This window comes from Octopus bimaculoides, chromosome 3 (genome assembly GCF_046866305.1).
Source record: "Octopus bimaculoides isolate indiv1 chromosome 3, ASM4686630v1, whole genome shotgun sequence".
Taxonomy (NCBI): Eukaryota; Metazoa; Mollusca; class Cephalopoda; order Octopoda; family Octopodidae; genus Octopus; species Octopus bimaculoides.
In genome coordinates this window covers 51,971,093-51,997,764 of record NC_142930.1, presented here as the reverse complement: position 1 = coordinate 51,997,764, position 26,672 = coordinate 51,971,093, and the positions used below count along the sequence as shown (strand labels likewise).

At 34.6% G+C, this 26,672-nt stretch overlaps 1 protein-coding gene and 1 long non-coding RNA gene across 11 annotated transcripts in view; one reads left to right on the top strand and one right to left on the bottom strand.

The window, feature by feature from the left end:
- Positions 1–26,672, top strand: part of LOC106881053 (protein O-mannosyl-transferase TMTC4) — a 297,366-nt gene that overhangs the window by 198,671 nt on the left and 72,023 nt on the right. For 8 of the 10 annotated variants that reach the window (XR_016241033.1, XR_008263717.2, XM_089348979.1 and 5 more), the window contains 2 exons: positions 9,377–9,554; positions 22,421–22,477. Coding sequence is in view for 8 of the 10 variants with exons in the window: in XM_089348979.1 (XP_089205105.1) it covers positions 9,377–9,554; positions 22,421–22,477 (235 nt within the window). In the remaining 2 variants the exon portion in view is untranslated. The remainder of the gene's footprint in view (positions 1–9,376; positions 9,555–22,420; positions 22,478–26,672) is intronic. The other 2 variants (XM_089348977.1, XM_089348978.1) reach the window with 1 other exon arrangement.
- Positions 11,552–26,672, bottom strand: part of LOC149136527 (uncharacterized) — an 89,849-nt gene continuing 74,728 nt past the window's right edge. The window contains exon 2 of the long non-coding RNA XR_016241034.1: positions 11,552–12,480. This is a non-coding gene — a long non-coding RNA (uncharacterized LOC149136527). The remainder of the gene's footprint in view (positions 12,481–26,672) is intronic.

Genomic DNA, 26,672 nt, shown 5'->3' with positions numbered 1-26,672 from the left:
TATGTATATATATATATATATATATATATATATATATATATATATATATATATATATATATATATATATATATAAATGGCAATCACTAAGAACTTCGTTAAGAATATTTCATTTAGATTGTCTAAGTTATCTGCTAATGTTGACATTTTCAATGACAAGGGTGAATTTTATAACTCTACCTTACTTAAAGCAGGCTATAGAGAAAAAGTTACCTACATTAATTCTATTAAGTCTTATTCTACCTTTAGTAATGGAGACATGAAATCTAGTTGTAATGATATGAACGATTTCAATTTTAATTTATACGCCAACACCAAACATAGGAACATTTTTACGACGTAAGGGAGATAACCGTTATTTAAACCCCTTTTTTCATTCTAAAGGTAAATCGATGTTGTTTAAAGATAGTTACACTAAAAATAAGGCAACTAATAGTAAAACTATTTGGTTGATTATTCCTTATGGGAGGCAAATTAAATCTAATCTTCTTTTACAGTTTCGTGAAGCTATTATTAGGAATTTTCCAAAGAATTCTATGTATTATTCGATTATCAAGTCGCACACGGTTAGGATTGTTTTTTCGAACACAAAAAATCTCTCAGAAACTATCTCCTCACATAATATTAGTCTGTTAAATAACAATCCAATTACTAATGCTAATATTAATTTAGCTAATACTAACCATCCTCCTAGAAATATTAACAACAAAGTTATTGTCACTGAAATCAATTCCAACAGAATTAAGTTTATGTCTAGTAATTCTAAGATTAAAAACTCTATATACCAGTGTAAGTATGTTAATTGTTACCAGGGTAGCAAAAATCACACAAAAAATGGGATATCATACCCGGTTAATAGGTAGAAATACCATGTTAATGTGATATATTTTGAGTAGATATGAAGAATATTAATAAATGGAGCAAAACGTGTATGATCAATAAGTTCCTTTAGTTCCTACATATGTTTCAAAATATATGTGCACTCTACTCCAAAGAAGTAAGAGGTGCTGGAATTACACATATATTCATCGTCAGGGAACCAACATACAAAAGCAAGACATGCACTACATGCAAAGGTTGCGCACGAGTTATAACATTATATAGCTCCAACATTACTGCAGTAATATAGGCAAGAAGTGTCTCGAAACATTTTTATTCGTGGGACACGTCGATCTCCGAGGTTTTCCAAATCTTTACTACGGAATATTTTGAACAGCTCATCTGCTCAAGTAAGAGTTGCGGATAAATTTCCTCTGTTCAAGCCTATATCGGCACCATTCGTTATTTCTAATAACGTTAAATCTTAAAATATATACAGGCGCAGGAGTGGCTGTGTGGTAAGATGGGTGCGATAACACTTTGAGTACAACTTGTTAAACACTGTTTGTTACAGCTAACTAGTTTGTAGAATGCAATCTGGACATGAAGATAATTTGGAAGCTCGTTATGTAAAAGAAGTTTTGTTAAACTGGGTAAACATGCTACAGACTTATGAATTAACGTGCATGAGCTGATCATTTATTTTCGCTGATAAAGTGGTGAAGCAAAGCAAGTACACCAGCGACTCATGATGACCTCATTTTACGACAGCAAGAAAATAATCTACATCCACTGGCTTCCCTCCGACTAGACGGTTAACAAGGAGCACTTTGTGTGGGTTTTGTGAAGGCTTTGAAGGCATTCACGAAGTGATTTCGTTGCAAAAGGACAGAACACAGTGTACTTGCATCAAGATAATGTATCAGTCAGTTCCATACTGGTAACAGACTAGTTGACAGAGACGAACACCAAAATTGTTCCTCATCTTCTCTGCAGTTTAGACCTTGCTCTTTTCTAATTTTTGGTCGTAATTCAAACTGAAGTGGAAAATGAAGTAGACTGTGACAAGTGTCCTGGCCATCTTCAGTTTGGTGGCCTCTCATGGGACCTTCACAAAATGGTTGGAGCGCTAAAACAAGTTCATTGAAGCCAGAGGATCCTAGTTTGAAAGACATTAGAGTTTGCACTTCTTTGATATTAAAAAATATCGCACTTGAAAAACCTCAAAACTTTTGGAATGCACCTTATACATATACATTCAATAATAAATGTTATTCGCAATAAGATTTCTCAATATGATTATTAATTTCATAAGTTTACTATTTTTGTAGAATAGTTTGTATTGGTTTTACGCATGACCAAAAGCATATTTCGATTTTTTTCAGTTTGTAACTGAAGCGTTACAGAAAATGAATATTACAACGCCCCACAGTTTGTAGATACATTCTGTAGAATATTGTCTGTTATATGCAATAAGAAAGAATTCATTTTCATAATACTAACTTTTTATTATTCGGTCTTCACAAAATATGTTTATGATATATCAGTGTGACTTTAGTATCCCTACTCAAACTATAATCACTAAACTAGTTACACTTTAATAGAACACTCGTTCATTTAACTGTTTTCATTTTTATCATCCTACAATATCTACTTCGGTTTATTAACAAGGGATCTTCTCTGCAGACACACAAATAGTTGGATATGGCACCTTAACTTCGCGGCATAAAGTCTTTTTTAAATATTAGGAAGACTACTTTGGATAAAATAGTTATTTATATTGGAACAAATCGAATATTCGTGGCTGGAATGCCTTTGATTACAGATCTGCTTACAAGACTGATCTAGGACTTAACAATAACAGCAATATCTAAGTTTGCTCTGTCTGGATGAGAATAACAGTACACATTGCTTTGATTGGTTATTTTCTCACCATATGATTGACTCGGTCAACAGCAACTGTATTTAGGTTTTATATACGTTATGTATAACAATATCCTTTTATATATTGATGCGCCTGGCAAACATCGATTTAATTTAATCAGTCATCATTGATTCGATTATATAAATAGCAATTATAGAGTGGGGCGGTTCAGTTCACCTTAGAACAATATCTGTGTGCATATTGAAAAGAAATTTATAATAAATACTAAGTATTAGACTACAATGCTGAAGCTGTACTGATTGTATAATATTAGCATCCAGAGAGAAAATATAGCATCTCAACAATAGGGTTTAAGACATACATCCAATGTGCTTTAGATATTTCGAAACACACACTTTAAAAAATAAAATTTAAGAAATAAGATTTAATCTAATTTAAAATACTAAGTTTCAATATATTGAATTGACATGCCATGATGTCAAATTCACTTTCATTCCCATGAAATTTAATAGTAAAAGTACTCTAGAATATATTCAAAATCTTGATCACAATTTTCATTAATACTTATGCTCGCTATTTTTCGTTAGTCTTGATGTGGTGCAAATTATACATCGTGTTATCTCATGTGAATTAGTGAAGACATATGGTAATGGTTTATTTTGATGAGACACAATGTTATTGTTTGCAAGAAAGATTAATATTATCAATTGAACTAACCTTAATATATTTCGATTCATAATTTTTCAACACTAAAAGAGAAGCTCTTTCCAGAACGCCGAGCGAATCCATTGATTGTTTACACAGTCCTATCTTAATTCTACTGAAATCAATTTATCTTGTCTCCACTCACTGACATGCTTACTAGACCAGATACATAAATGTTTTTTCCCCACTGACACAAAATCGCAATTGCTCTTTGAAACTGGAATGCTTAGTACTGTTTTCAATAATCCCTCGATCCACATGCTCGTGTATTCTCTGTATCCATACTATAATTCATTGCAAATATAGTGCGTTATGCACTTTGCTTAATTGTTTTTCTCCATCATTGCAATTTGCTGAAAATACTCCCTGCACGAATCTGTGTTAGAGCCTTTTTCGTTCGTTCTGTGTGCACGGGTATATATGTTTGTTATAAAATTATGCTGAGAGATCGACAGACAAGAAGAAAGAACGAAAACAGGAAGAGTGTCAAGAAGGTAGACAAGTTGTGACGCTTATTTCAAATGAAAATTTTTGCTCTGATATATTGTGAAAAGTATTATTATTACAGAAAAAGAGCAAACAACTGTGTAAATGTGTCCTATAAAAAAGATAATAGATATGCAAAACATAAAATGATTTACAATTTTCTCTCTTCCTGTAAAATAAGTTAAAATTGATTTTAAATTCACTTAAGACATTCGTAAAAAAATTTGCTAATTGAATAATCAAAACAAGAACAAAATGAGTGTAAAATAATAAAAAAAAAATTATGAATATTATTTCAGACGTAGAAACTTATTTCTTATAGTGTGCTAAATATTTAGATTAACACGTTGTTGTAATACACTGCAATTCACGAGGAGAATTTACATTATCGTTAAGTGATAAGTGTTTCAAAAAATTAAATTATAAATGTTTTTTTACAGTAACAAATGATTAAGTGTCACGCACACACGCACACACATACACACGCACACACACACACATGCACACACACATACACACACACTCTTTCTTTCTCTCTCTCTCTTTCTGTCTTTAACCCTTCCATTTATGTATGGTGAAAGATAAATAGGTATGCACTTGATTTCGAGTTCAACGAGAGACGATATATAAATTATTGCAGATATACAATACCAGATATACAAATTATTGCAGAGCAAATATTTATATTTAAAGAAATAAGTATGTTTCCGCTCTGTTATAGGTTTCTTCAGAAACTAACATTTTCAAGCTTTCACCGGGTTCTTCAAAACACTCGAAGTAAATGTGAATACAATTCAGAGTTGAGAAAGGGAGAAAGAACAAATAAATTTTGAGCCGAGAATGGTATTAACTGAACCGTGTTACATTTCTTTTAACGCATATAAGAAAGTCTATTAAAAATTCATTACTCGTTATGACTCCATCTTGGCGTTTTTTAGAGGGTAATATGTAGCAAAGAGTAACGATGTTCTCATGGAGAACCTGAATGTCGATGCAAATCAACTGGTTGATTTCTTCCGGAGGACCTTCGTGCTATGGATAATTTCCAGAAATACCTGACCTAATAATGCCACCAAGAGTCATTGCCAGCTTGCTATAAGTTCTAAATGCCGTTAGCCTGTGCTGGCCGACATGTGCACAGAGCAACAAAACTATTTTGTACGCTTTCGTCTGTTGCCCGAGCATCTTTACTTGTGTCCAGCACCTGCTGTCATGTGTAGCATGGATCCTGCCTTCAACTGATACCATTGTAAAGATCGTCCTGATAGGATTGTATTATAGAAAGGTTTAAATATAGATACATCCCATCTTGGCCAAGGCTTGATGAACTTCTTTAAATTTCCCTCGAAAACTAAACTGAGGCTGGTGATGGAAGTGCTGCTCACCAGCAAATATATTTATACAGGAATGAAAGTGGTAAGGACAGTCCGACTGCGTGAGTCTACTCTGTACATGCACTTGTACATTGAGCGGGGCACCCACCTTAGTTATCAGGGTGACCGTGATTTTATGTGGTTCCAAGTGTATCCCTTAAAGTTCTCGCCGTTTTAGCAAACTATTTTTTATTTGAAGTTTTATATTTGTTTTCTACAGTTTACACCCTTTTATACAACAATATATTGTAACTTTCGTTTTCCATCCACGACCTTTTTTGGATACTTAGTTGTTGTTATTATTATTATTTTATGTTTGACTTTTGTTTTGCATTCGTACAAGTTGGATCCAAGTCTCACGCAGAGACCTCAAGAGACAACAAGTTAGAAGTTCATGTAGGTGTTATGCCTAGGGTACCATATATTTGGATTTGTACAGTTTTGTTCAAGTGAATGTTTAAGAAACCATAAGAAAATTGTGTTTGCTTTAAAATTTGAGATCACATAGACAGTATTTTACGTAGGATATGGGCAGTTCCCATGAGCACTATCTTTTGAACTTCAGCCATTTTGGGGTTTCCTGGTATCTGAGCTAGGTAGTAATCAACCCGTTTCGCTGTCATTCCCAGGGCACCTATGACAATAGGTATTGTTTTCGTCTTCAGATTCCACATTTTGCTAATTTCTATTTCAAGATCTTTATATTTGCTCAGTTTTTGGTAGGTCTTGACAGATACGTTTATATCGATTGGGACAGTCATATCAATGAGGAGGTATGATTTTTGTCTGAAGTCTTTCAGTATGATGTCTGGCCTATTTGCGTCTATCTTTCTGTCAGTTTGAATGGTGAAGTTCCAGAGGAGTGCAATGTGATCATTTTCAAGTACTGGGGGTGGTTTGTGTTCCCACCAGTTTTTATCATGGGGCAAGTCCAGGTTTTTGCATATTACCCAGTGAATATATTTTGCAGCTCTATCATGCCTGTTGAGATACTCTGTAGGCGCAAGCAGACTGCACATGGAGGCAACATGATCGATGGTCTCATTTTGTTGTTGGCATATACGACATAATGGGGAGCTGCCGTTCTTTAATATGTTGGCCTGGTAGTTCTTTGTAGGTAGGCATTGATATTGGGCTGCTATGATAAACCCCTCTGTTTCTGATTTCAAGCCAGAGGCCATTAACCATTGGTGGGTAAGGGCTTTGTCAATAACTGCATTATTCGCTCTTTTTGGGTATTTGCCATTGAGAGGTTTTCCATGCCATTTTTCAGTCATAATAGCTAAGACAACAATTTTAGCACGGGTTTTGAAGCGCTTAGCTTTTTCTGCAGGTGTTTCTAGTTCGTCTAATTCTTGAATTTGTTGCAATTGGAATTCACTTAGATATTCCTTTGCCTGTTTTGTTACTGACTAAGATGCTTTCTTGCTTTCACATTCTAAGACAAGTTTTAGCATCCAGTCCTCAGAGTTTTTCAAATAGGTGTCTAGGCCAATTGTGGCTACCTTCATTGATAATGCCAGCTGTAGAAGTCCTCGACCTCCCTCTTTTCTTGGCAGATAAAGACGTTCTATATCTGCCTTAGGGTGGTGCATTCTATGCATTGTCAACAGTTTTCGTATTTTTCTGTCAACATTACATATTTCAGTAATTGACCAGTTAACAATGTTGAAACTGTAAGTCACGTCTGGTATGGCTAGAGCATTGATCGCTTCGATCCTGTTTCTCGCGTTCAGCTCTGTCTTCAGTATTGCTCTCACCCTGCGATAACATTCTCTTCTGATCCTTTCCCTCATCACTGAGTGCTTGATATTGTCCCCTTCAATTACCCCTAGATATTTGTAGCTCTCCGCTGGTTCTAACTCTTTTATGACATTTTGCTGGTCAAGGTTCACATTAGATGTATTTGTCATTTTTCCTTTGATAAAGGTAGCTTTTGCACATTTATCAAGGCCAAATTGCATCCTGATGTCATCACTGAATTGTTTAACAATCGCTAGTAGGCCTTTGAGTTGTTGGTCATTTTTTGCAAAGAGCTTTAAATCATCCATGTAAATGAGATGATTTATATTTTTATCAAATATTTTATAACCATACTGTGCATCATTGAGCAATTTTGAGAGCGGTATTAGGGCTAGACAGAAGAGGAGTGGTGATAGTGAGTCACCCTGGAAAATGCCACATGAAATTCTTACATCTCCAGCATTTAGAGATTCATTATCATTGTTCAACATCAGTGTGGTTCTCCATGATTTCATACTTACAGATAAAAAGTTTCGCAGAGTAGGAGCTATTTTATACGTTTCCAGACATTTCCTAATCCAGCTATTTGGTAGGCTATCAAAGGCCTTTTTATAGTCTATCCAGGCTATTGACAAGTTTTTGTGTCGCTTGTGACAATCTTCTAAGATCATCTTATTGATGAGTAGCTGATCTTTACAACCATAAGATCCACGTTTACATCCCTTTTGCTCATTAGGGAATATGTTACTTTCTATTAAAAAACTATAGGTGTACTCGGTTAGGACATTGTTGTTAAGCAGGTTATGGGGCGATAATTTTTTGGTTCGTTTGTTTCCTCATTTTTTGGAAGCAAGAATGTTAAACCATTAACTAGCCAAGAGGGCATCAAACTAGGATTTTGCAAAACATCGTTGTAAAGTTTTGTTAGCAGTTCATGGCTTTCTGGGAAGGCATTCAACCAGAAGTTAGGAATTTTATCCTTTCCTGGAGACAGCAGATCTTATATCTTCTACCTTGACCCCCTCCCACTTTTGCTCCTCTAAGGAGTCTAGATCTGTAGATATTCTATCAATCCAAGGGGCCTTTTCATTGTGTGTTTTATCTTCTGCCCAGATTTTATTCCAAAATTCTTGCACTTCTTCTTTTGATGGGACAGACTTTATTGTTACTGGTGTTTTCCCTATCTTCCTGTAGAAATTTTTGGGGTTATTTTTGAACATGTTATTATCTCGGAAGAATCTTATACGCTTTTCATACCTTGCTATGCGGGCAGCTTTAGCACATACCTTTTGCTTGATGGTTTCTATGGTGGCATCAATGTCAACTATGGTTTTCATATTATATTTTTTCTTTAGTTTTTGGGTCTTTGTAGGTTTGATACTCTTGTCAAATTTAAGGTTTTTCAAATATTCTATGTCAGATCTAAGCAGCTTAATTTGGTGTTGAATGCGTTCTTGCTAAGAAGGCTTTTTGTGGGAGTGTTGTCTTTTTCTAATCTTTTCACCACATAGAATCGTTGAGATTCTTGCGGATGCATAGTACAGGTAGTTGAGATCTGTAATATCAACATCATTAGCTGAAATTATATCCTTAAGTGCAAGGCGGATTTTACCAATTATTTTCAGGTTTTGGTTAGAATTGCGAATTTTGGGGAGAGTGTCGCGTTCATTCATACTAGTTTCTTTAATTTTCAGCCATTCAATCATGCTGTACTCTTTCACGACAACTTTCTCTCACTCTTACTTCTTGTTTCTGTTGTGCCTGTAATTCAAAGGGCCAGCCTTGTCACACTGTGTTACGCTGAATATCCCCGGGAACTACGTTAAGGGTACACGTGTCTGTGGAGTGCTCAACCACATGCACGTTAATTTCACGAGCAGGCTGTTACGTTGATCGGATCAACTGAAACCCTCGAAGTCGTAAGCGACGGAGTGCCAACAACAACATTCTTATAGGTATATATGTATATATGTATATATGTGTATATATGTATCTGTGAATATTTATACATGCGTGTATTCGCGCAAGTGAATGTGTATGTGTATGTGTTAAGCTGGTACTGTTATTTTAGAACTGTTATTTTATTATGCCTTATCATCTCGCGCAGCGTAATGGTGGACAAACAGCTGACAAAGAAGTGACTGAATAGATAATACGATTGATATGATAAAAATGCATATGAGTGTGTGGGATAGAGTAGCTGTACAGGGAAGGGAGAGTAGAAAACAAAGCCAAGAGCTACAACAGTCTAGAGTTTTCTGTTTTGTACTATTATGTATATTAAATTAACTATTTAGAATGTACCTTCAATTTTTCTTTTCTGCATTATGTTAATAATATTTTATTAATATTATTTATATTTGCAGGAAAATTTCGTTATCTCTAATATTTTGGATCGTTCCGTTTACTCCGGCAAGCAACATGTTCTTTCGAGTTGGCTTTGTTATTGCTGAAAGAAATCTCTACTTACCCAGCCTTGGCTTCTGTATAGCTATTTCACTTGGCTTCTGTATATTACGAGAAAGTCACCCACATCGGTCGCAGGTTGGTCACTTTCTCAATCTATATAGTATATGCAAGCCCTTGTATATGCAGAGATTTGTTTATTCTTCCCTGTTCAACTTAAACAAGAAATGCTGTACCATACTATTAACAGATTCTCTTTTCTATTGAGAGCTTTAAACACTACTTCAAGACAAGGAAAACAGATTAACCCAAATCATCTGCTGTCATTTCTTTCCGTTTAAGTTACTGTAAGTATGGCAGCTCCTTAATCTCTCAAGAAAATTTCGTTGATATTACACATACATACATACACACACACACACATTTAATTTAGCAAATGTTGTGTTCGAATGTATGCACTTGTGTATACGACTATTGTAATGTAAATCTGTGGTACGAATAAAGCGTGACATAACATGAGATTTTGAATGTACGATTATTGTGTGGCAATGTGTATACATAGATTAGCAAAAATGCATGAGTGTAGGAAATATATGCATGGGTGCTTATCTGAGTATATACTGTGGTGGTGTTAGTAAATATTACAAAGCATACGTCCACTCTAATCCAAAAATTATTGTCTGGAACATTTTTCTGATAGTAAGTACAATTGATACGAGACTGGATATTTGTACTTTAGCAGATGATTACTTGTTCACGACAAACTCGTCAAACAGTCATTGATGTTGTTATACACGCCTCAAAACTATAAGATGCTTCTTAGAGTTGCTAGAAAATTCAAGTGTTGAGGCAAGCCTGAGTGATTTGGCGTTGTTATGTCGAACATGTAACAAATTTGCCCTAAAATGACCAGTCAATTTCGGGTAAAATTTACTTAGATGCAATAAGCCACAAACCTAGCTGGCCATGTGGTACAGTGTACGGTATTTTTGGAGGTGCGTGAAAACATAATCAAACTGAATTACAAACTAGCTCCATATTGTCCAGTGATGGTTTTGATGAAGGAAAGAGGAACATACGAACGACTCAGTTTGTGTTTTATGGGTGATGACGAGAAGCTGACTTATAGGCTTACAGGTTATTTACAGCGCTATTGCAGTTGAAGAAGTAAAGATATGTTTCAGAAAAATGTGAGACTCTTGTGTGAGGAGAGTAGAAAAGGTGGAATTTGAAGTATATTGCTAGCAGAAATTTTCAACAACCAGAAATTGGTAGGGATAAAAATAAATTCAGTAAGGTAGAAGTGGCAAGGAGTACTGAGCCCATGTGTGGTGTTCCAGAAAATATTTGAATACTGCGAATTCCACTTGATGTGGTATAATATTATAGAGGGATTTTAGATGCATCATGAAATAGATGGGAGAAATCAGGAGGTGGAGTTGAAGAGATGGAGCACGTGATTGGTGACACAGAAAAACTGGAGGTGCTACCGATAACAGTGACTACAGATAATTGTGGATAATAATATACACATAAAACACTATGCATTTGCAATTTTTTTCTGCTATGCATTTGGATATGTACCTAATATGTACCTATCTTCTTATCTACGTATGTGTTTTAATTACGAGGAAAAGGATAATTCACAATTTAATTTTATGTGTTTACAATGTGTCTGACTCATTACTTAAAATTCTTTGAAAAATTTAGAACAAATATTCAACTACCTTTGGTGCCCATCCAATCGCATATATCCTAATCACTTTATAGTGTCTGCAGCGTTCAATCTTTTATCTATTACAAATACTGTTTTATACGTACACACTTACGCGCACGCACGCACACACACACACACACACACACACACATGCACGCATACACACACACATATGTATGTATGTACGTATGTGCATATATGCATATGTGTGTTCGAGTATGTGTATACTAAACTAAAACGATTATTGATTTTTATTTATATCTTCGTAATACGGTAGAAAATCTGATAAGCACTTATTCGTTATATTATTGGTTATAAAATGTTTTTATTCAGGTACTCAACAGAAATTCAGCCAAAATATCCCGAAAGTTTTCAAAGACACGTCAAAAATTTGAGTGATGTCGCTGCGTTTGGCAAAAGTTTGTCATATATTTGCATCTATTTAATGGAAGCAAAATTCATATTCGTAACACTCACACGTGGAACTTACTTCAAATGATTGGAGTATTTCTTTTTAATTCAGCAATCTATCAACGTCAAATCGCGATATAGTACATTTATTATAATGGTAGTAGAATTTTAATTGTTGGAAACACCTAAACTATGTGCTTACTCAACTTTGATATCGCGTACATACAAATTAGCGAATAGTAATTATTTCTAACTACATAAAATCTTTGGCGTCAGATTTGATGCCAATGATTTTTATACATGGTACGATTGAGTATTTAACTTGTTAATTGTTAACAATTTAAAAGAATATTCATCCAAAATATTTGACAAAGCAACTATCGGGTAAATATAGACTATCCCAAATTTTTATATTCTTGCTTTGTATATGGCTGGAAAATTACATCGTGTTAAGCTGGATACAATTCTGTTCATATAGTCCAGTTCTTCTCCAAGCTACCGATAAATATTTCATATCAGAACTTCATTCTTAACTTTGGGTACTGCGAACAAATGCAGCAATAAACATGAGTATAATGCTGATGTAAAATGCATTCTTTGAATATATTTCCAAAGTATTGCGTATTCATTGATGAATGTGGGTACAACATTTGAACCAGGAAGTCTTTTGGACGAGCTTCTCGAGGTGCTCCTGTTCACTGAGTTGTCAACCGTCAGCTTGGGAAAAACTGCAAATCACTTTCGCGGTGATGATAGTAGAGGATATCGACTCCTTACTTGTTTTTCTAAAATGCACCCTAAATGTTCAATAATAGTGAGATCTGAGGATTGTGGTGGCCAGATAAGATGTTCAACTTCACTACAATGTTCCTCGTGCCATTCAGTAACAACTTTAGCTGTGTGAAGAACTGGTGCATTATCATCCTCAAAGCAGTTCTGCAAACATAGAATGAATTTGATCAGATAAAATAGAATGAATTTGATCAAACATAGAATGAATTTGATCAAACATAGAATGAATTTGATTAGATAAAATGCTTAAATACTTGACTATTAATTCTGCCATGAAGGGAAACTATTGGGCCGGCAGACTTCCAAGATATAGCCCCCCACCCCAGATCATCACAGATCCTCCTCTATGTTTAACATTTGGAAGAAGGCAGTCTGGGTCAATTGTTTCTTTTTGCTGTCTCCACACATTTACAGCCGGTGGTCAGAAATAAGGTAACGGATGACTCGTCCGAGAAAATAACATGCTTCCTCTGCTCTTGGGACCAATTCTGTAGGTTTTTATTCCACTCTAAACGCTTTGCAATGTTTGTTTTTGAAAGTAGTAGTTTTCTGATTGCAGACCTCCCGTGAAATCCGGCTTTGTGCAGTTCCCGGCGAACAGTTTTTGTGGAAACTGGGTTCTCGATATGATCATTAAGCTCTGCAGTAATTTTAGGAGTTGTATTTTTGTGATGCTTACTAGCAATTCGCGTAAGAATCCGACGGTCCCTATCTGAAAGTTTTGGTTTTCTTCCGGAGTTTTGTTTCGACGAGGAGATTTTACCCTCTTTCTCATAGGCTGTCATTACTTTCGAGACAGTACTTCTTGATACACCAAACATTTCAGCTGTTTACGTTAAGTTAGCGCCTGCTATACGAGCACCAACAATTTGACCTATTTGAGAGTCCGATAGATCTGTCATTTTAATGAATTTTAATTACCTTTTTCTGATGATATCTGAAAAGAAACAGCAATTTTAGCAAAGCACTAATAATAAGTCAAAAAACATAAGAATAAACAAGCGTTCGACGGCTTATAAATATTTCAAAATTATGATGCTCTGATGCCAGGTGTTTCCACTATCGTGTCCAACCCCTGTATTTTTAGAAAATCATTCTAACTAAGCTCACAGTTCAGTGGCGAATGAGAAGTTTAAGATTGATACTAGATATTGTTAATGTTACGAGCACGCTTGTTTAATGTAGAGGAGAGTGAAAAGACGTATGCTTTTGTCGTAGAAAATTTACCCTACCATGTGAGGTTGTGTGTTTTATGAATCTATTCAATTTTTGGCCTTTCTTTTTCTCTCGCTCTCATGTTACATATTGTTCTACTAATACTACCGACCACGATATTTATAATTCTCAGCAGATATCTAGAGCTGGTGTCATGCACCACTCAGCACACTATATCATCTAATGCTACATTTTCTCTGTTATTTAACGTCCCTCTTTCCCTGACTTTATGTTTTTTCATGATTTTGCGACCTTTGTCTTTAAATTTACTGGTACATAATCTCATTTCACAAAATATTATTTTTCCATAATTTGAAAATATCGTTCTTGTTTGGTTTCGTTAGTAATTGTTCGAAGTTTATCTGACTTAGATTAACTAAAGTTGTTTTTCTTCAGTTCATGTGCGTCTATTTACTCCACGCATGTATGTATGTATCTAAGTGTGTAGGTACATATCAGTGTGTTTTGCTACCAATATATATGCTCACTAATTTGCCTTTATTCTTTAGTTATACACTTGTGGTGTCAACAAGGACTGAAGATGAAAGTATTCCTAAAATCAATATCTCCTTAATATTTATGAAGTGTCTCGATGATATATTAATGTAACGATGTATAAACACATTGCTGAAATATAGCCAATGCTTCATATCTTTATTAGGTCTTATCAGAATGTATAAAATATTGGATGTATTTTCCCCTATTATTATCGAGAAAGCAATGCATTATCTTCTATTACAATCAATTGCATTGAGATAATAACAGAAAACTTAGTTCCAGTTTAATTACTAGATTATTTGTGAAACTAATTCTTTGTAATTTAGATTTGTGGGTGGACGATAATTGAAACAATCTTACATCATGCATATATTAACGCTCATAATTTACTAAGAGGTCATTTGTTAAAAGTTTGATGATTTAGAATTCACTATAATTCAAAGTTCTAAGATCGTCTTATATAATACGGTAAATCACTTTTCTCTAACGACCTCACTTATCTTGTGTGTGTAAAAGAACTTGTTTTACTGTACATGTTTACAATGCATGCTTACTAGATGATGAAAATACTATTTTAATAGTCTAAGGAAACCAATTATGTAATTTAGCACATTATAATTTGACAATATACATATCTGTTAGAATAAAGCAACACTCGTGACGTTAAAAATAGCTCAGTGTGCTTGTGACATGGAAAGGAATGTCTAATGAATTGTGGAAACAGGGATTCAGATTTAGTTCCATAACTAATCGAGTAAATTTTTGATTATTTTTGTTCATGGTTTCGGTTAGGAGTAAGAACTAAGCTGACGACATTTGGAGGTTTTCCAAACAGATCACATTCGTGCAGCTGATACTCAGGTTTGAAGAACTGCAAATTAATCAGTGTGTAAATGTGATGCAGATAGAATTGTAACAAAGAACGTTTCAAGGTAGATGATAAAAGGTCTCTCACCTTAATAAGCTACTTAGCAGCTACAACTACAAGTCATGTATTTTCATCTTGAAGTTACGCTGTCCTTAGAAACAAAAATGTTTTAAAAATTGTTTAATGCTGCCATGATAAATATGTTTCTTTGCAAAATGCATATACACAATGCATATATGAAGAAAAAGCTTCTTCCAGGTACCTTCTGTAGCTTCGGTGGATTGCAAGAAAAAACTTAAATAGGCCAGAGATTTTAAGTGTCATTATTACTAATTACCTTTTAGTGTCTCAACTTCACAAGTTGCTTTCTAAAGAAAATACCTTGGACTCGAACTATAACTCTCCACTTCAAAACCTGAAGTGACACCCACAATAAAATACTGAAACCATTTTTATTAAATTGATTATGGGAAAATACCATATTACATCTTCGTTGGTAACAAAAAAAAAAAATTCAGATCTTTTTTTCTCAGAGAACATGAAAGAATGATGTCAATCAATAATTAAATTCGAAGAAGGTATCATATATTGTTCGCTGAGTGTATCAGCGGAAGATGCTATAAATATTTAGCAGATATTGATTTTTGGAAATGATTTTAATTTTCTTTTGTTGTTAGAAATGCATATGGACTGAAAATCGTATTCGGCAAATCTCTGGAGAGTAAACGTACGTTTATTGAGAAAATATATTCCATTTTTACACACAGGTAGATTATAAACCTACCTACCTACCTACCTACCTACCTACCTACCTATCCACTTACCTATGTATACAGGTATGTATGTATGTATGTATGTATGTATGTATGTATGTATGTATGTATGTATGTATGTATGTATCTATCTATCTATCTATCTATCTATCTTTCCCGTCGAGACAGGTTTTCAGAGACCGGATTAGCACGCTAGTAGAGAGGGCTTTGACGGGAGCCTTCATCAACAACAGATGATGGTGGTTTGACCTCAAGAGAGCAATAAAAGCCGAATCAATTAGATATAGCAAAGCGCTGGCGATAGATAGAAACAAAATAGAGGGTGACCTAGTCAAGAGACTAGAATAGGCGATTAGAAGTGGTATCGCGTCCAACGTATTGGCGGCGAGGTTGGCCCTCGACCTTACACTTCAACGACAAACACGAATGAAAGTTATCTATCTATCTATCTATCTATCTATCTATCTATCTATCTATCTATCTATCTATCTATCTATCTATCTATCTATCTACCTACCTACCTACCTACCTACCTACCTACCTACCTACCTACCTACCTACCTACGTATGTATGTATTTATATTTGAAGATTCAGCACATTATATATCTTAAATATTCACATGTGACTTAGTCTGAAACTGAAGCAATTACATGGCCATTTTACCATATTACCCATTGAGGAACACCAAAAGCTATAAAGATTTATTTTCGCATAATTCAGGAAGTGAAAAATTTTCGTAGTACTTCAACAATCAAAATTATTTTCTTTCAATACAAGGGAAATGTCATTTCAAACGCATTAGTAAGTCAACTGTTCGGAAATTGGAGGAAAACACGTTATGCTATTTTTATGATATGACTCATAGATGAGACTGCAACAAAGCAAATGCTTACAATTTTTGCTTGCAACTTATCAATATGCTAAACGAATCGGTGTGATGTTGTCATGTAGTTATTAAATGAAAATATCTGTGAATAAACGACTACCCTTGTACAGGCAACGTAACACTCATTTCAGCTTTTGAATGAAATTGTCTTCAATGTAATTGCAGTTGGTATGTAAGTGCATAATGATCTAGTTGATGACTAAAATTTAAATTTGCAATATCATTACCAGAATACGAAGCAAATCCGCTAACAGGGTATGATCTACGATCGTGAGTTAAACATTCGATTGCAAATGCATGAGTAGTAAACATTGTGATTACAACTGTAAATTTAGGCATAGTTGTTGCACTCCAATATCTGCTCTCGAGGCATTTATAGCTATGAGAAATTACAACTCTGTAATAAATGAAATGTAAATAAAATAATAGCTGCCCTATAATTATATTTATAGGTATACATATATTTATATGGGTGTATATGTATATCTATAGACACTCACATATGATAGAATTCATTTTTGAAGGGAATTGTTTAGAAAGTGATCATGCTTATTGTTTTGGGTGTAATTTTAATCAATCAAAATCTATTAGCGTCCATTGGACTATAATTTTGTCATATATTATTACATCTGAATCAATTTAACTAACGATTCCCACATTGTTATGCTAATCACCATGCTATATCTTTTGGACAGCTACTTTTCATCTTATAATATAAAGCTTAGAAAGAGATCAAGAGATTTAACTTAAACATTCACATATCTTATTAATGTGATAAATAAGAATACTTAAGAGAGTAAATATTGTCTATTAATTAATCTAATTAAGATATGAACAATTAAAATAGTGAACATTAAACCTATTGCTGATGACCAGCAATATTTCGTTCCCACTTTATAAAAAGTCGCTAATCATCACACTATTTTCATTTGGCTTCTTCAAAATAGTTTGGCTTCATTCTACAATAAAGGGAACGTCATGCTGGATATAAAATATAGGGTATTTCATACACATTTCATGAGACTATTGGGAGGAGCCGACTTTATTATATCAATTGTTGCAATAAGGGAAGGAAGCATTGTCAAGTAATCGCTAAGAATTTTTACTTGAGTAAAATTATACAGTTATTGATGCAAGAGGCAATCACTTACTGAATGGATAATTCTGTTCAAAAACTACTAGTAAATGCATCATCGAAATTTAATATATCTTCTGAAAATTTCAGCGGTGAAGGATATTATTTTTCCACTTGTGTGTGGTACACTATATTACTCTATTATTTACGATATCTTGTATTACAATTAGGCAATTCTCAAGTTTTAGCTGGTATGAATAGAGTTGAGCTGCTTTTAAATACTTCATTCTTTTTTTTGCTTGCATTTTTGATACACAACACACACCTCTTTCCTGGACGCATTTTTGTAAATTTATCTGTTAGACATGTAGTAGGTCTTTGCGTCAATTTGATATAGCAATTTGTTATTTCTAACAGGGAAATTTTGATAAATAATCAATCGCATTAAATTGACTGAGTACAGGAAAGCGTGATCATTAAGAATTTTCCAAAACACAACTAATCAACTGATGATGTCAGCATTAAGCTCACTCTTCAAGCTTGCTGATTGCGAAGTTCTGCTTGCAAACAAAGAAGAAAACGCTGTGAACGTTACCAGTAGTTTACGTCGGTCTCAAATCCATTATCAGCTACGTGTGTCAATAATGACATACAGTGGCTCAAGCGTTTTGAACTGCTAACAACTCGAAATTAAAAACTAAGGAAGATGTTACTATACTAACGTATTTCACATTCACTCTCTCTTTTTCTTTATATCTTCCTCTCTGCCTTTCAATTTTGCATTTTCACAATGTAATTGGTCAAATGAATTTCACTACAATCTTTTTTGACGGGTAATTACAAATCCATACAACCGTTACGTTAGTTATGAAAATAATTATCCTTCCATTCTCTGTGCTTCTCTATCGGAATCTCGTGTCCAATATAATGTTTTTGACGATAAACACATGAAGATGAATCACAAATTCTATTTCTCTTTCAACTACATGATCATTTTGTTGTTAAAGTTTCATAACTTCCGAACAGAAGATATTTTTGCAGAAACGCCACATAAGCCAGGGAAGATCTGAAGGAAGAACAATAAATTTATATTGCAAGTAGTTAATATAATACTGACGCAGCTTGTTTATGCTTTTTTATATGTTTTTATAGGGTTAGCAAAACTGTTTTAAACATTACCACTCTTTTTCGCTTGGTGAGAAAATGTCTACTCTTTAAGAGGAATGAAATATATATATAAAAAAAAAACGCCCTACACGTTATAAACATAAAATGTCTGAAAAAAGCAATCCATATAAATTTTTTAAATGGACACTTTTACATTGAGATGCACAACCGAAATTATATGTAACAATAAATAATATGATGATGATGTGGGAATTTTTTGTCTGGAACAATGAAATTTTGTATCTTTGATTTTAAGAGTCATAAATATTTTTGAATGCATTAAAAATTACAATGTGTAAAGAAAATAATATGTACTTAAAAAGTGTTGCCAACGTGCAGATTATTTAAGAACGAAAATCTATTTCGTGATAGATTAAAAAAACATTTATTCTCTCCTATTCAGTGTATTTCTTTCATACGTTTAGTTTTCTAGAACGAAAATTTGGTGTGCATAAGAAGAAAATATTGTTCGCAATAAAATCGTTATCACACTCCACCACACACACACACACACACACACACACACACACACACACACACACACACACACACACACACACACACACACACACACACACACACACACACACACACACACACACGCGCACACACACACACACACACACACACAAACACACACACACACACACATATATATATATATATATAAAAACACAGATGCTTCTTATACATATAAAATCTTCAAAAAGGAGATAATTTGTCGGTACACGCAAAAGAGGAAATTTGCATTTAAAACATGGAAATACCCCGTTTGCCGACTAGGGAAAAATAATCGTCCATATAATGAACACTGACCCTTTTAGATCCAACCGGAACCGATCTAAAGTTGATAATTCCTTCTCGCACAGATGTACTGTTGTACAGTAGTATTTCGTTTCAGTTTTTTTTGTTTATAACCTAACTGATAAAGTATTTTCAAATTTCTAGTTGTAGAGTCTTATGTACCGTCAACCAACGAGTCTGACGAGTCGCGTATACCGCTAAGGGGCTTTGTAGGTGCGAAATGAATATTCACTCTCTGACCGGCCATAACACACCTTCCGAGTTTTACTGCTGTACAGTTTTAGAGTATATATATATACATACATAAAATCAAAATAAGCAACACAGATTTTAAAGATGATTGCAGTACGCATGTTTCATGCTACTCTATTTATTTAAGTAATGCAAGCATTACATTAAATGTAATATGTAGAGCAATCTTCAGCTGCACAAAAATGTAGAAAAATTACTGTAATTATATATATATAAGTGTGTGTGTGTGTATGTGTGTGTGTGTGTGTCGTACAATTTAATTTCAGAAATTCAAATATTGATAGTGTTTGTACTCAGGATTTTGTTTTGAATATACGTAATACTTTTGCAAGTTGTCGATATATCAAATATTTTAGCTGTTTGAAATGAAGTTTTAATTATGCATTGTTTATTGATGTATTTAATTTTATAATGCACGTTACCAAATTATGAGTGTCTATTTTCCTTGAACCTGTGTTTTCTGATCTTTTCACACTCTGGCACATAATTTCTGCAGCATAACTTCTAGTAGCGTCATGACAATACCCTCTGAGGTTATGCATTTATGTATGGGTTCTGCAGTTCAGACTATAGAGGTCTTTCGATTAATATGCATGATTGTTCAATTACTTTAATCTTAATTTCGTTTCATGTTTTGGTTTCCTGTATTTGTGGGTTAGCTAGAATCTTTTAGCATCGATGAATGTCACATTTTGAAATATGCTGTTGTCATACTGAGCGTTCTCTTATCTAACAAATCTCTATTTATCCTTTTTAATATCTTTCATAAAAGTGCTTCGGTATTGGTTCGGGAGTAGCCCCTTTTCATAATTTCGAATGATGAGGTCGAAATTGTTCGTAGCTCCTGTACAAATTGGGATTCGATATCTTTGGTTGTATCTTGAAAACTGAATGTGTTTTAGATCGAGCTATATCTCAGTACGAAAACCACACCGAATAATGTCTACAGATTCATAAATGTCATACAAATTTGAAGTCAACTCGTCATAAATACATGATATTTGAAGTCGACTCGTGTCCAAATAAGATCAATTCCTAAACTCGGTGAGTCCAGGCAAGCATTCCGAGGTTTCAATACGTTTCTGTGTGTGAGTTTGTTTTGAATGGATAAAATATTGCTCAACACTTAACTTACTTTACAGTGCAATTATCTATAAATCTAATGGCACAACAGAGATTAAGCTACTAGAAACCAACTGCATTTCAGATTTCGTGTATGAGTTTACGTTCTCCAAGAAGAATGTTCTAACGAGAACTAGGTATCCTTCGATTCAAGTGGTTCACATTCTAATTAATCCCTAGCTGAATCCTTAGCATGTGTTACTACTCCGGATCAGAGCAGACCTGGGAACAATATTGACTCATAGGTGGTCCTCAAAAGCGTTGAACCCCGTACCAGGATCTGAATATCAGATAAATTTTACTAATTACACTCAAGATAAACATACATACGCCAACATCTACACCCAACACACACACATACACACACACTCACGCACAAGCTCACACACATATACGTACGCATATATATGCATGCATGTATATATTTATGTTATGTCAGGTCAATTATGAGGCTCTAATAAGTGCTACTGGTTAACATGGAATCCAGTAGAACCTGTTGCATGGCCGCGTTGTCGGCTACTAAACCGTCACCCCTGCCAGGCTACCCTGGTGAGGAGGGTTGCTAGAAACCCATCAGGATTTAAAACAAGACCTGTTGAAAGGTCGGATGAACCTAGTGCAGCTTCAACGGCTATCTAGCAATATCACGGGTACACAGAAATTCCGGGATGGTGTCCGGCGTGCTAGAAAACCACTGGGAGTGAGGCATCCCTCAGCCTCTATTGAAGCATGTCTTTAGAAGAAGATCACTTTAATATAAAACCCGATATGCCGGGAATGGCATTGGTTTGTGCTAGAAATCATGGCGCTCCCACATCTCTGAGCCTGCGACTCATATTGGTACCAGACATCTCGCACTGGCTTGTCTCTAGATAATGTCAAAAGAGTGGAGAGAGTCTATAAAGTGTCGTGCAAGTGTTACTAGACCTAAAACTCTGCACAGGCATTGCTAACGTCTGCTCGATATGAGCTGCATATTTTGTCCTGATATATAGTTATTTTATTTTAAGTATATATGTATCTATTTTTTTAGTATATATTTATTTAATTTTATTCGGAAGTGCTGCGGCGATGGAAAGGGGGAAAATATGCAGACCTGACGGGTTGGAAGTATGTAGTCAGCGACCTGCAAGTCGGCGGCCCATGCTAGATATAAAGTCGTCTCCTTGTCGCCAAAGACAGCGATAGGATTCGGTTGCTGCATGGGAGTCTGAGCAGCTTCATTTGGACAGGGCACTGCTCAATCGGAGACCGGGGAGGTTCTAGAAAAGGCAAACCAAAAATCGTCTTTTTTTTTTTTTATATCTGGTCAATTTAGCGCGACTGACGGATTTCCACCCTGCGCTCGAAAAACAAAGAGACTTTTTTAACATTCAGTTTTGAATAAATATATATTAAACTATGCCATTTTTTTTTATTTCAGATTCTTAAAACAGCAGCTGTATGCCTGACTTTTGTATTCATCGTCAGGTCTCACCAGGTCAGGATCTTTCACTGATTTCTCCAAATCTTTTAAAATAACAATAGCGTTAAATACAGTCATAATTTTTCTTGTCTGAATACATTTTTAAAAAACAGTCTTTAATCTCATATAATATTTATACAATTTACCCTGAGGAAATGACGTTTAAACATTGAGTCAGTTTTAAACTTTCTTCACAATCACTGTTACAAACGTTAATAGTGAGGATTTTTTAAAATTCAGATATCATTTATAAACCGGAATTATAAAAGTTTTCTTTAAAGACTATACAGATAAAACTTTATTATAATTTTGTTTTGAAGAAACTTTTCATAACAGCTTTGTTATTTTGGACACGAAGAAGCTAAATTTTAATATAGATATTAAAACGGATATAGAACAGAGAAAGTTCTTGTTAATTTGGAGACAAATTGATATAATTCTTATGGGGATAATGAAAATAGATGTAAAATTAGAAATATGTAAAAATGTATTCTTATCAATACATCAAATTCTGAAATGTTAAGTTCCTGCCAAACTGTATATTTTGTATAGTCACAAAAAGTACTTCCTATTTGTGAAACAGTTAGACTGAGCTGAGCATGGAACATTTATGTGTTAGCTAAACATGTTGGAAACGATAACCAAATGTCCCTCAAACTACGTATTGCTGTTTAAATAAATTATTTTTATGATTAAAGTGATCCCAAATATGGTGTCTCTGTTGTGGGGTACGATTGAAATAAATGTTTCTTGATTATAGATAGCTCCGCTATATGCAGCAGTAGTTATACAAAAGAACGGCTTATGATTTAGGTGCAGAGCCAACAGTTTTAAGGGTGGGTGATGATCGTGAAGGTAAAAGCTAATGCTTGTGACAGTGCTTTATAGATGCAAAATCCCCAATAAATTTTCTCCATGGTTTTCTTAAATATATCAGCTATAGCAACACAGATGTAAGGAAAAGATTCAAGCGGAGAGTGTCAGCATTATCGTTTGAACTGATTTAAAAGGAAGGACGCATTTCATAATAAAGGCCTAAATATATAACTTGAAAAGAAGGTGAGATGATTAAAACGGATATACTTTTATCTGTAGATCTTATTGATCATCGAGGCCAAGGAAGCAATACTATAAGCGCAGGAGTGGCTCTGTGTGTGTGTGTGTGTGTGTGTGTGTGTGTGTGTGTGTGTGTGTTTGTGTGTCGTTGTTTGTCATCCCTTGTATCGCTTGACAACCGATGTCGGAGTGTAACTTAGCGGTTCGGCAAAAGAGACTGATAGAATAAGTACTAGGCTTACAAAGAATAAGTCCTGGGGTTGATTTTTTCGACTAATTTGACTCCAGAATGGCCGCAGTCAAACGACTGAAACAAGTAAAACAGAAATAAAAGAAGAAGTAGGGGATAGGTTTAAGAGAAATTTCGTACTACTCTACCACCTGGCATAGTATCATATTCGGGGTTTGGGTAGAATACATTAAAAAAGATATGTGGGAGAAGTGATATTTGGAAAGTAATTTTTGGACTGAACTGAACTATGGGGTAATAGGGCCAAATTACTGCACTAATTTTCGAAGAACAATTTTCATTTGATGGAAAACTAGATTCATTACAAGAGGTTTCTAACAGATATTAAAAAGTCAAGTTCTACTTTCACGAAAGAAAATATCAGTGGTTCAGAAAGGGATCTGCTAGCTAGCTTGTTTTAAAACAAATTGCTAAAGAAATGAAAGCATACAATATTAGAGAAATGTTGGTGAAAGCTCATTGCAAAGAAATAGTGCAAATTATGTTAAGGAATAAGGCAGCTAATGAAATCAAATTCAAATAATACAAGATGAGAGAATATCTATGAGAGATGAACGTAAGAATCTTTACGTTCCTCAAATTGATAATATGATACAAAACTAGAAATAATCCTACTTATTGAGGAATACAATATGCGATATAACCCACAGGAAACTAGGGGTTATCATTATTTGTAAGATTTATTCTGTTGCATGGTAATGATTACGTATTAAGATTAAGGGCTTATGCATATATATAAATTAGTGTACGTTTTTATACACAAAAGAGATGACCTTAACAGGACACCTTACATGCTGGAAAGGGCAGTTAAAGCCCAAACCACGAATAAGAGTAATTTCAAAGGGAATGATAAAGAAAACCATTTCAATATTTACCCTTATACTCGAGTTTCAACATCAATGTGAAAATAAAATAATTTGCCATCCGTGCATCATGAGTAAGGGTGCTAAAATTAATGTATATTTATGCAACACTGAAGACACACGTTGGATCTAGTTCAAAACGGGGACACCAGTATTTTCTTAACGAAACACTTTGAAACTTGGGACACTGGTAGAATGTGTCATATAAAACATCTTTTTCTCTTAGTCTTCTTAAGAAAAATTATTATATTGCAATTTATTTCATGTTAAAGTTGTCGTATTTCTGTAATTTCAACCAATGACTGACGTCCATTCAGCCGAATACATTAAGTGCTGACTACGTAAACAAGCGATTCTCAAACGATTCAGGCGGTGATAAAATTATTATTTCCTTGTCAAAAAATGGCTGAAGCATATTGGCAGTAGCTAATAAACCTTTCTATTATAGGCACAAGGCCTGGTTTTTGAGGGAAGGAGCAAGTCAATTAGGGTTAGGGTTAGGGTTAGGGTTAGGGAAAACGAACACACGTGTGTTGCCTCTCTGCAAAATGTCAGAAGTAATGGAGATTAAATACGCTTTACACCGCTTAAACTGCCAAAGGAGTAACTATAAACAGCTGAATACTTGTCAGTGATTGGTTGAAATTATCGAAATAAGACAATTTTTTACATGAAATTAATTCGAATACAAATTTTTTTTTCTGTTCTATAACACAAAATAGATAAGTATACGAAGTTTGAAAGTCTTTCGGTACCAACAACACTACATAAAACATAAATGAAAACTGGTGCCCCCGTTTTGAACTAGATCCCACACGTTACAATCGTATACATTATAATTTTTCAAATCCACCGCGCAAGCGCATCTACAATCGGCAGCAAATAATAATAACAATTAAAACTGCGTACCGATGTTCTTCAAAATTGCGAAATTATTATTATGAAAAATAATAAGGGTAGAAAATTTAGAGGGGTTTTAATTGCCATTTCCGGTATGTAGAGTGTCCTATTTTGTGTTTAAAAACGTACACTAATTTGTATGAAAAACATGTTGTCTATTGACTTTATCACGCATGCTGGCCACCGGTAGAATATTTCTCTAAATTTTCTACCGTTATTGTTTTTCATATATACATATATAGGCGTAGGAGTGGCTGTGTGGTAAGTAGCTTGTCTACCAGCCACATGGTTCCGGGTTCAGTCCCACTGCGTGGCACCTTGGTCAAGTGTCTTCTACTGTAGCCACGGGCCGACCAAAGCCTTGTGAGTAGATTTGGTAGACGGAAACTGAAAGAAGCCCGTCGTATATATGTATATATATATGTATGTGTGTGTATGTTTGTGTGTCTGTGTTTGTCCCCCAACATCGCTTGACAACCAATGGTGGTGTGTTTACGTCCCCGTAACTTAGCGGTTCGGCAAAAGAGACCGATAGAATAAGTACTAGGCTTACAAAGAATAAGTCCTGGGGTCGATTAGCTCGACTAAAAAAGGCGGTGCTTCAGCATGGCCACAGTGAAATGACTGAAATAAGTAAAAGAGTATATACGTATATATATATATATATATATATATATATATATATATATATGCACACCACACACGCACACACACGCACACACACACACACACATACACACACACACACACACACACACACATATATATATAACATAATATAATATAATAAATGTGAAAACTTTCTGTGTATTGGTGTGTCACACTTTGACCTCGCTCTGTCACTATTTAATGACACTTAAAGTGCTGGGATGAGAGTAATAGTAGGCATAGAGACAGTGAGACTAGACATAGACACTTTAATTGAAATACAGATTCCTCCAAATTAAGCATCTAATATAATAAATGCGAAAACTAATTTCTGTTTGTCAGTGTGTCACACTTTGATTACCTGTCTCACCATTCAGTGACACTTACTCGTGCTGGGGTGAGAATAACGGTTGCCATAGAGATGGTGAAGGCTGTTGTGAAGAGAGAGAGAGAGAGAGAGAGAGAGAGAGAGAAAGAGAGAGAGAGAGAGAGA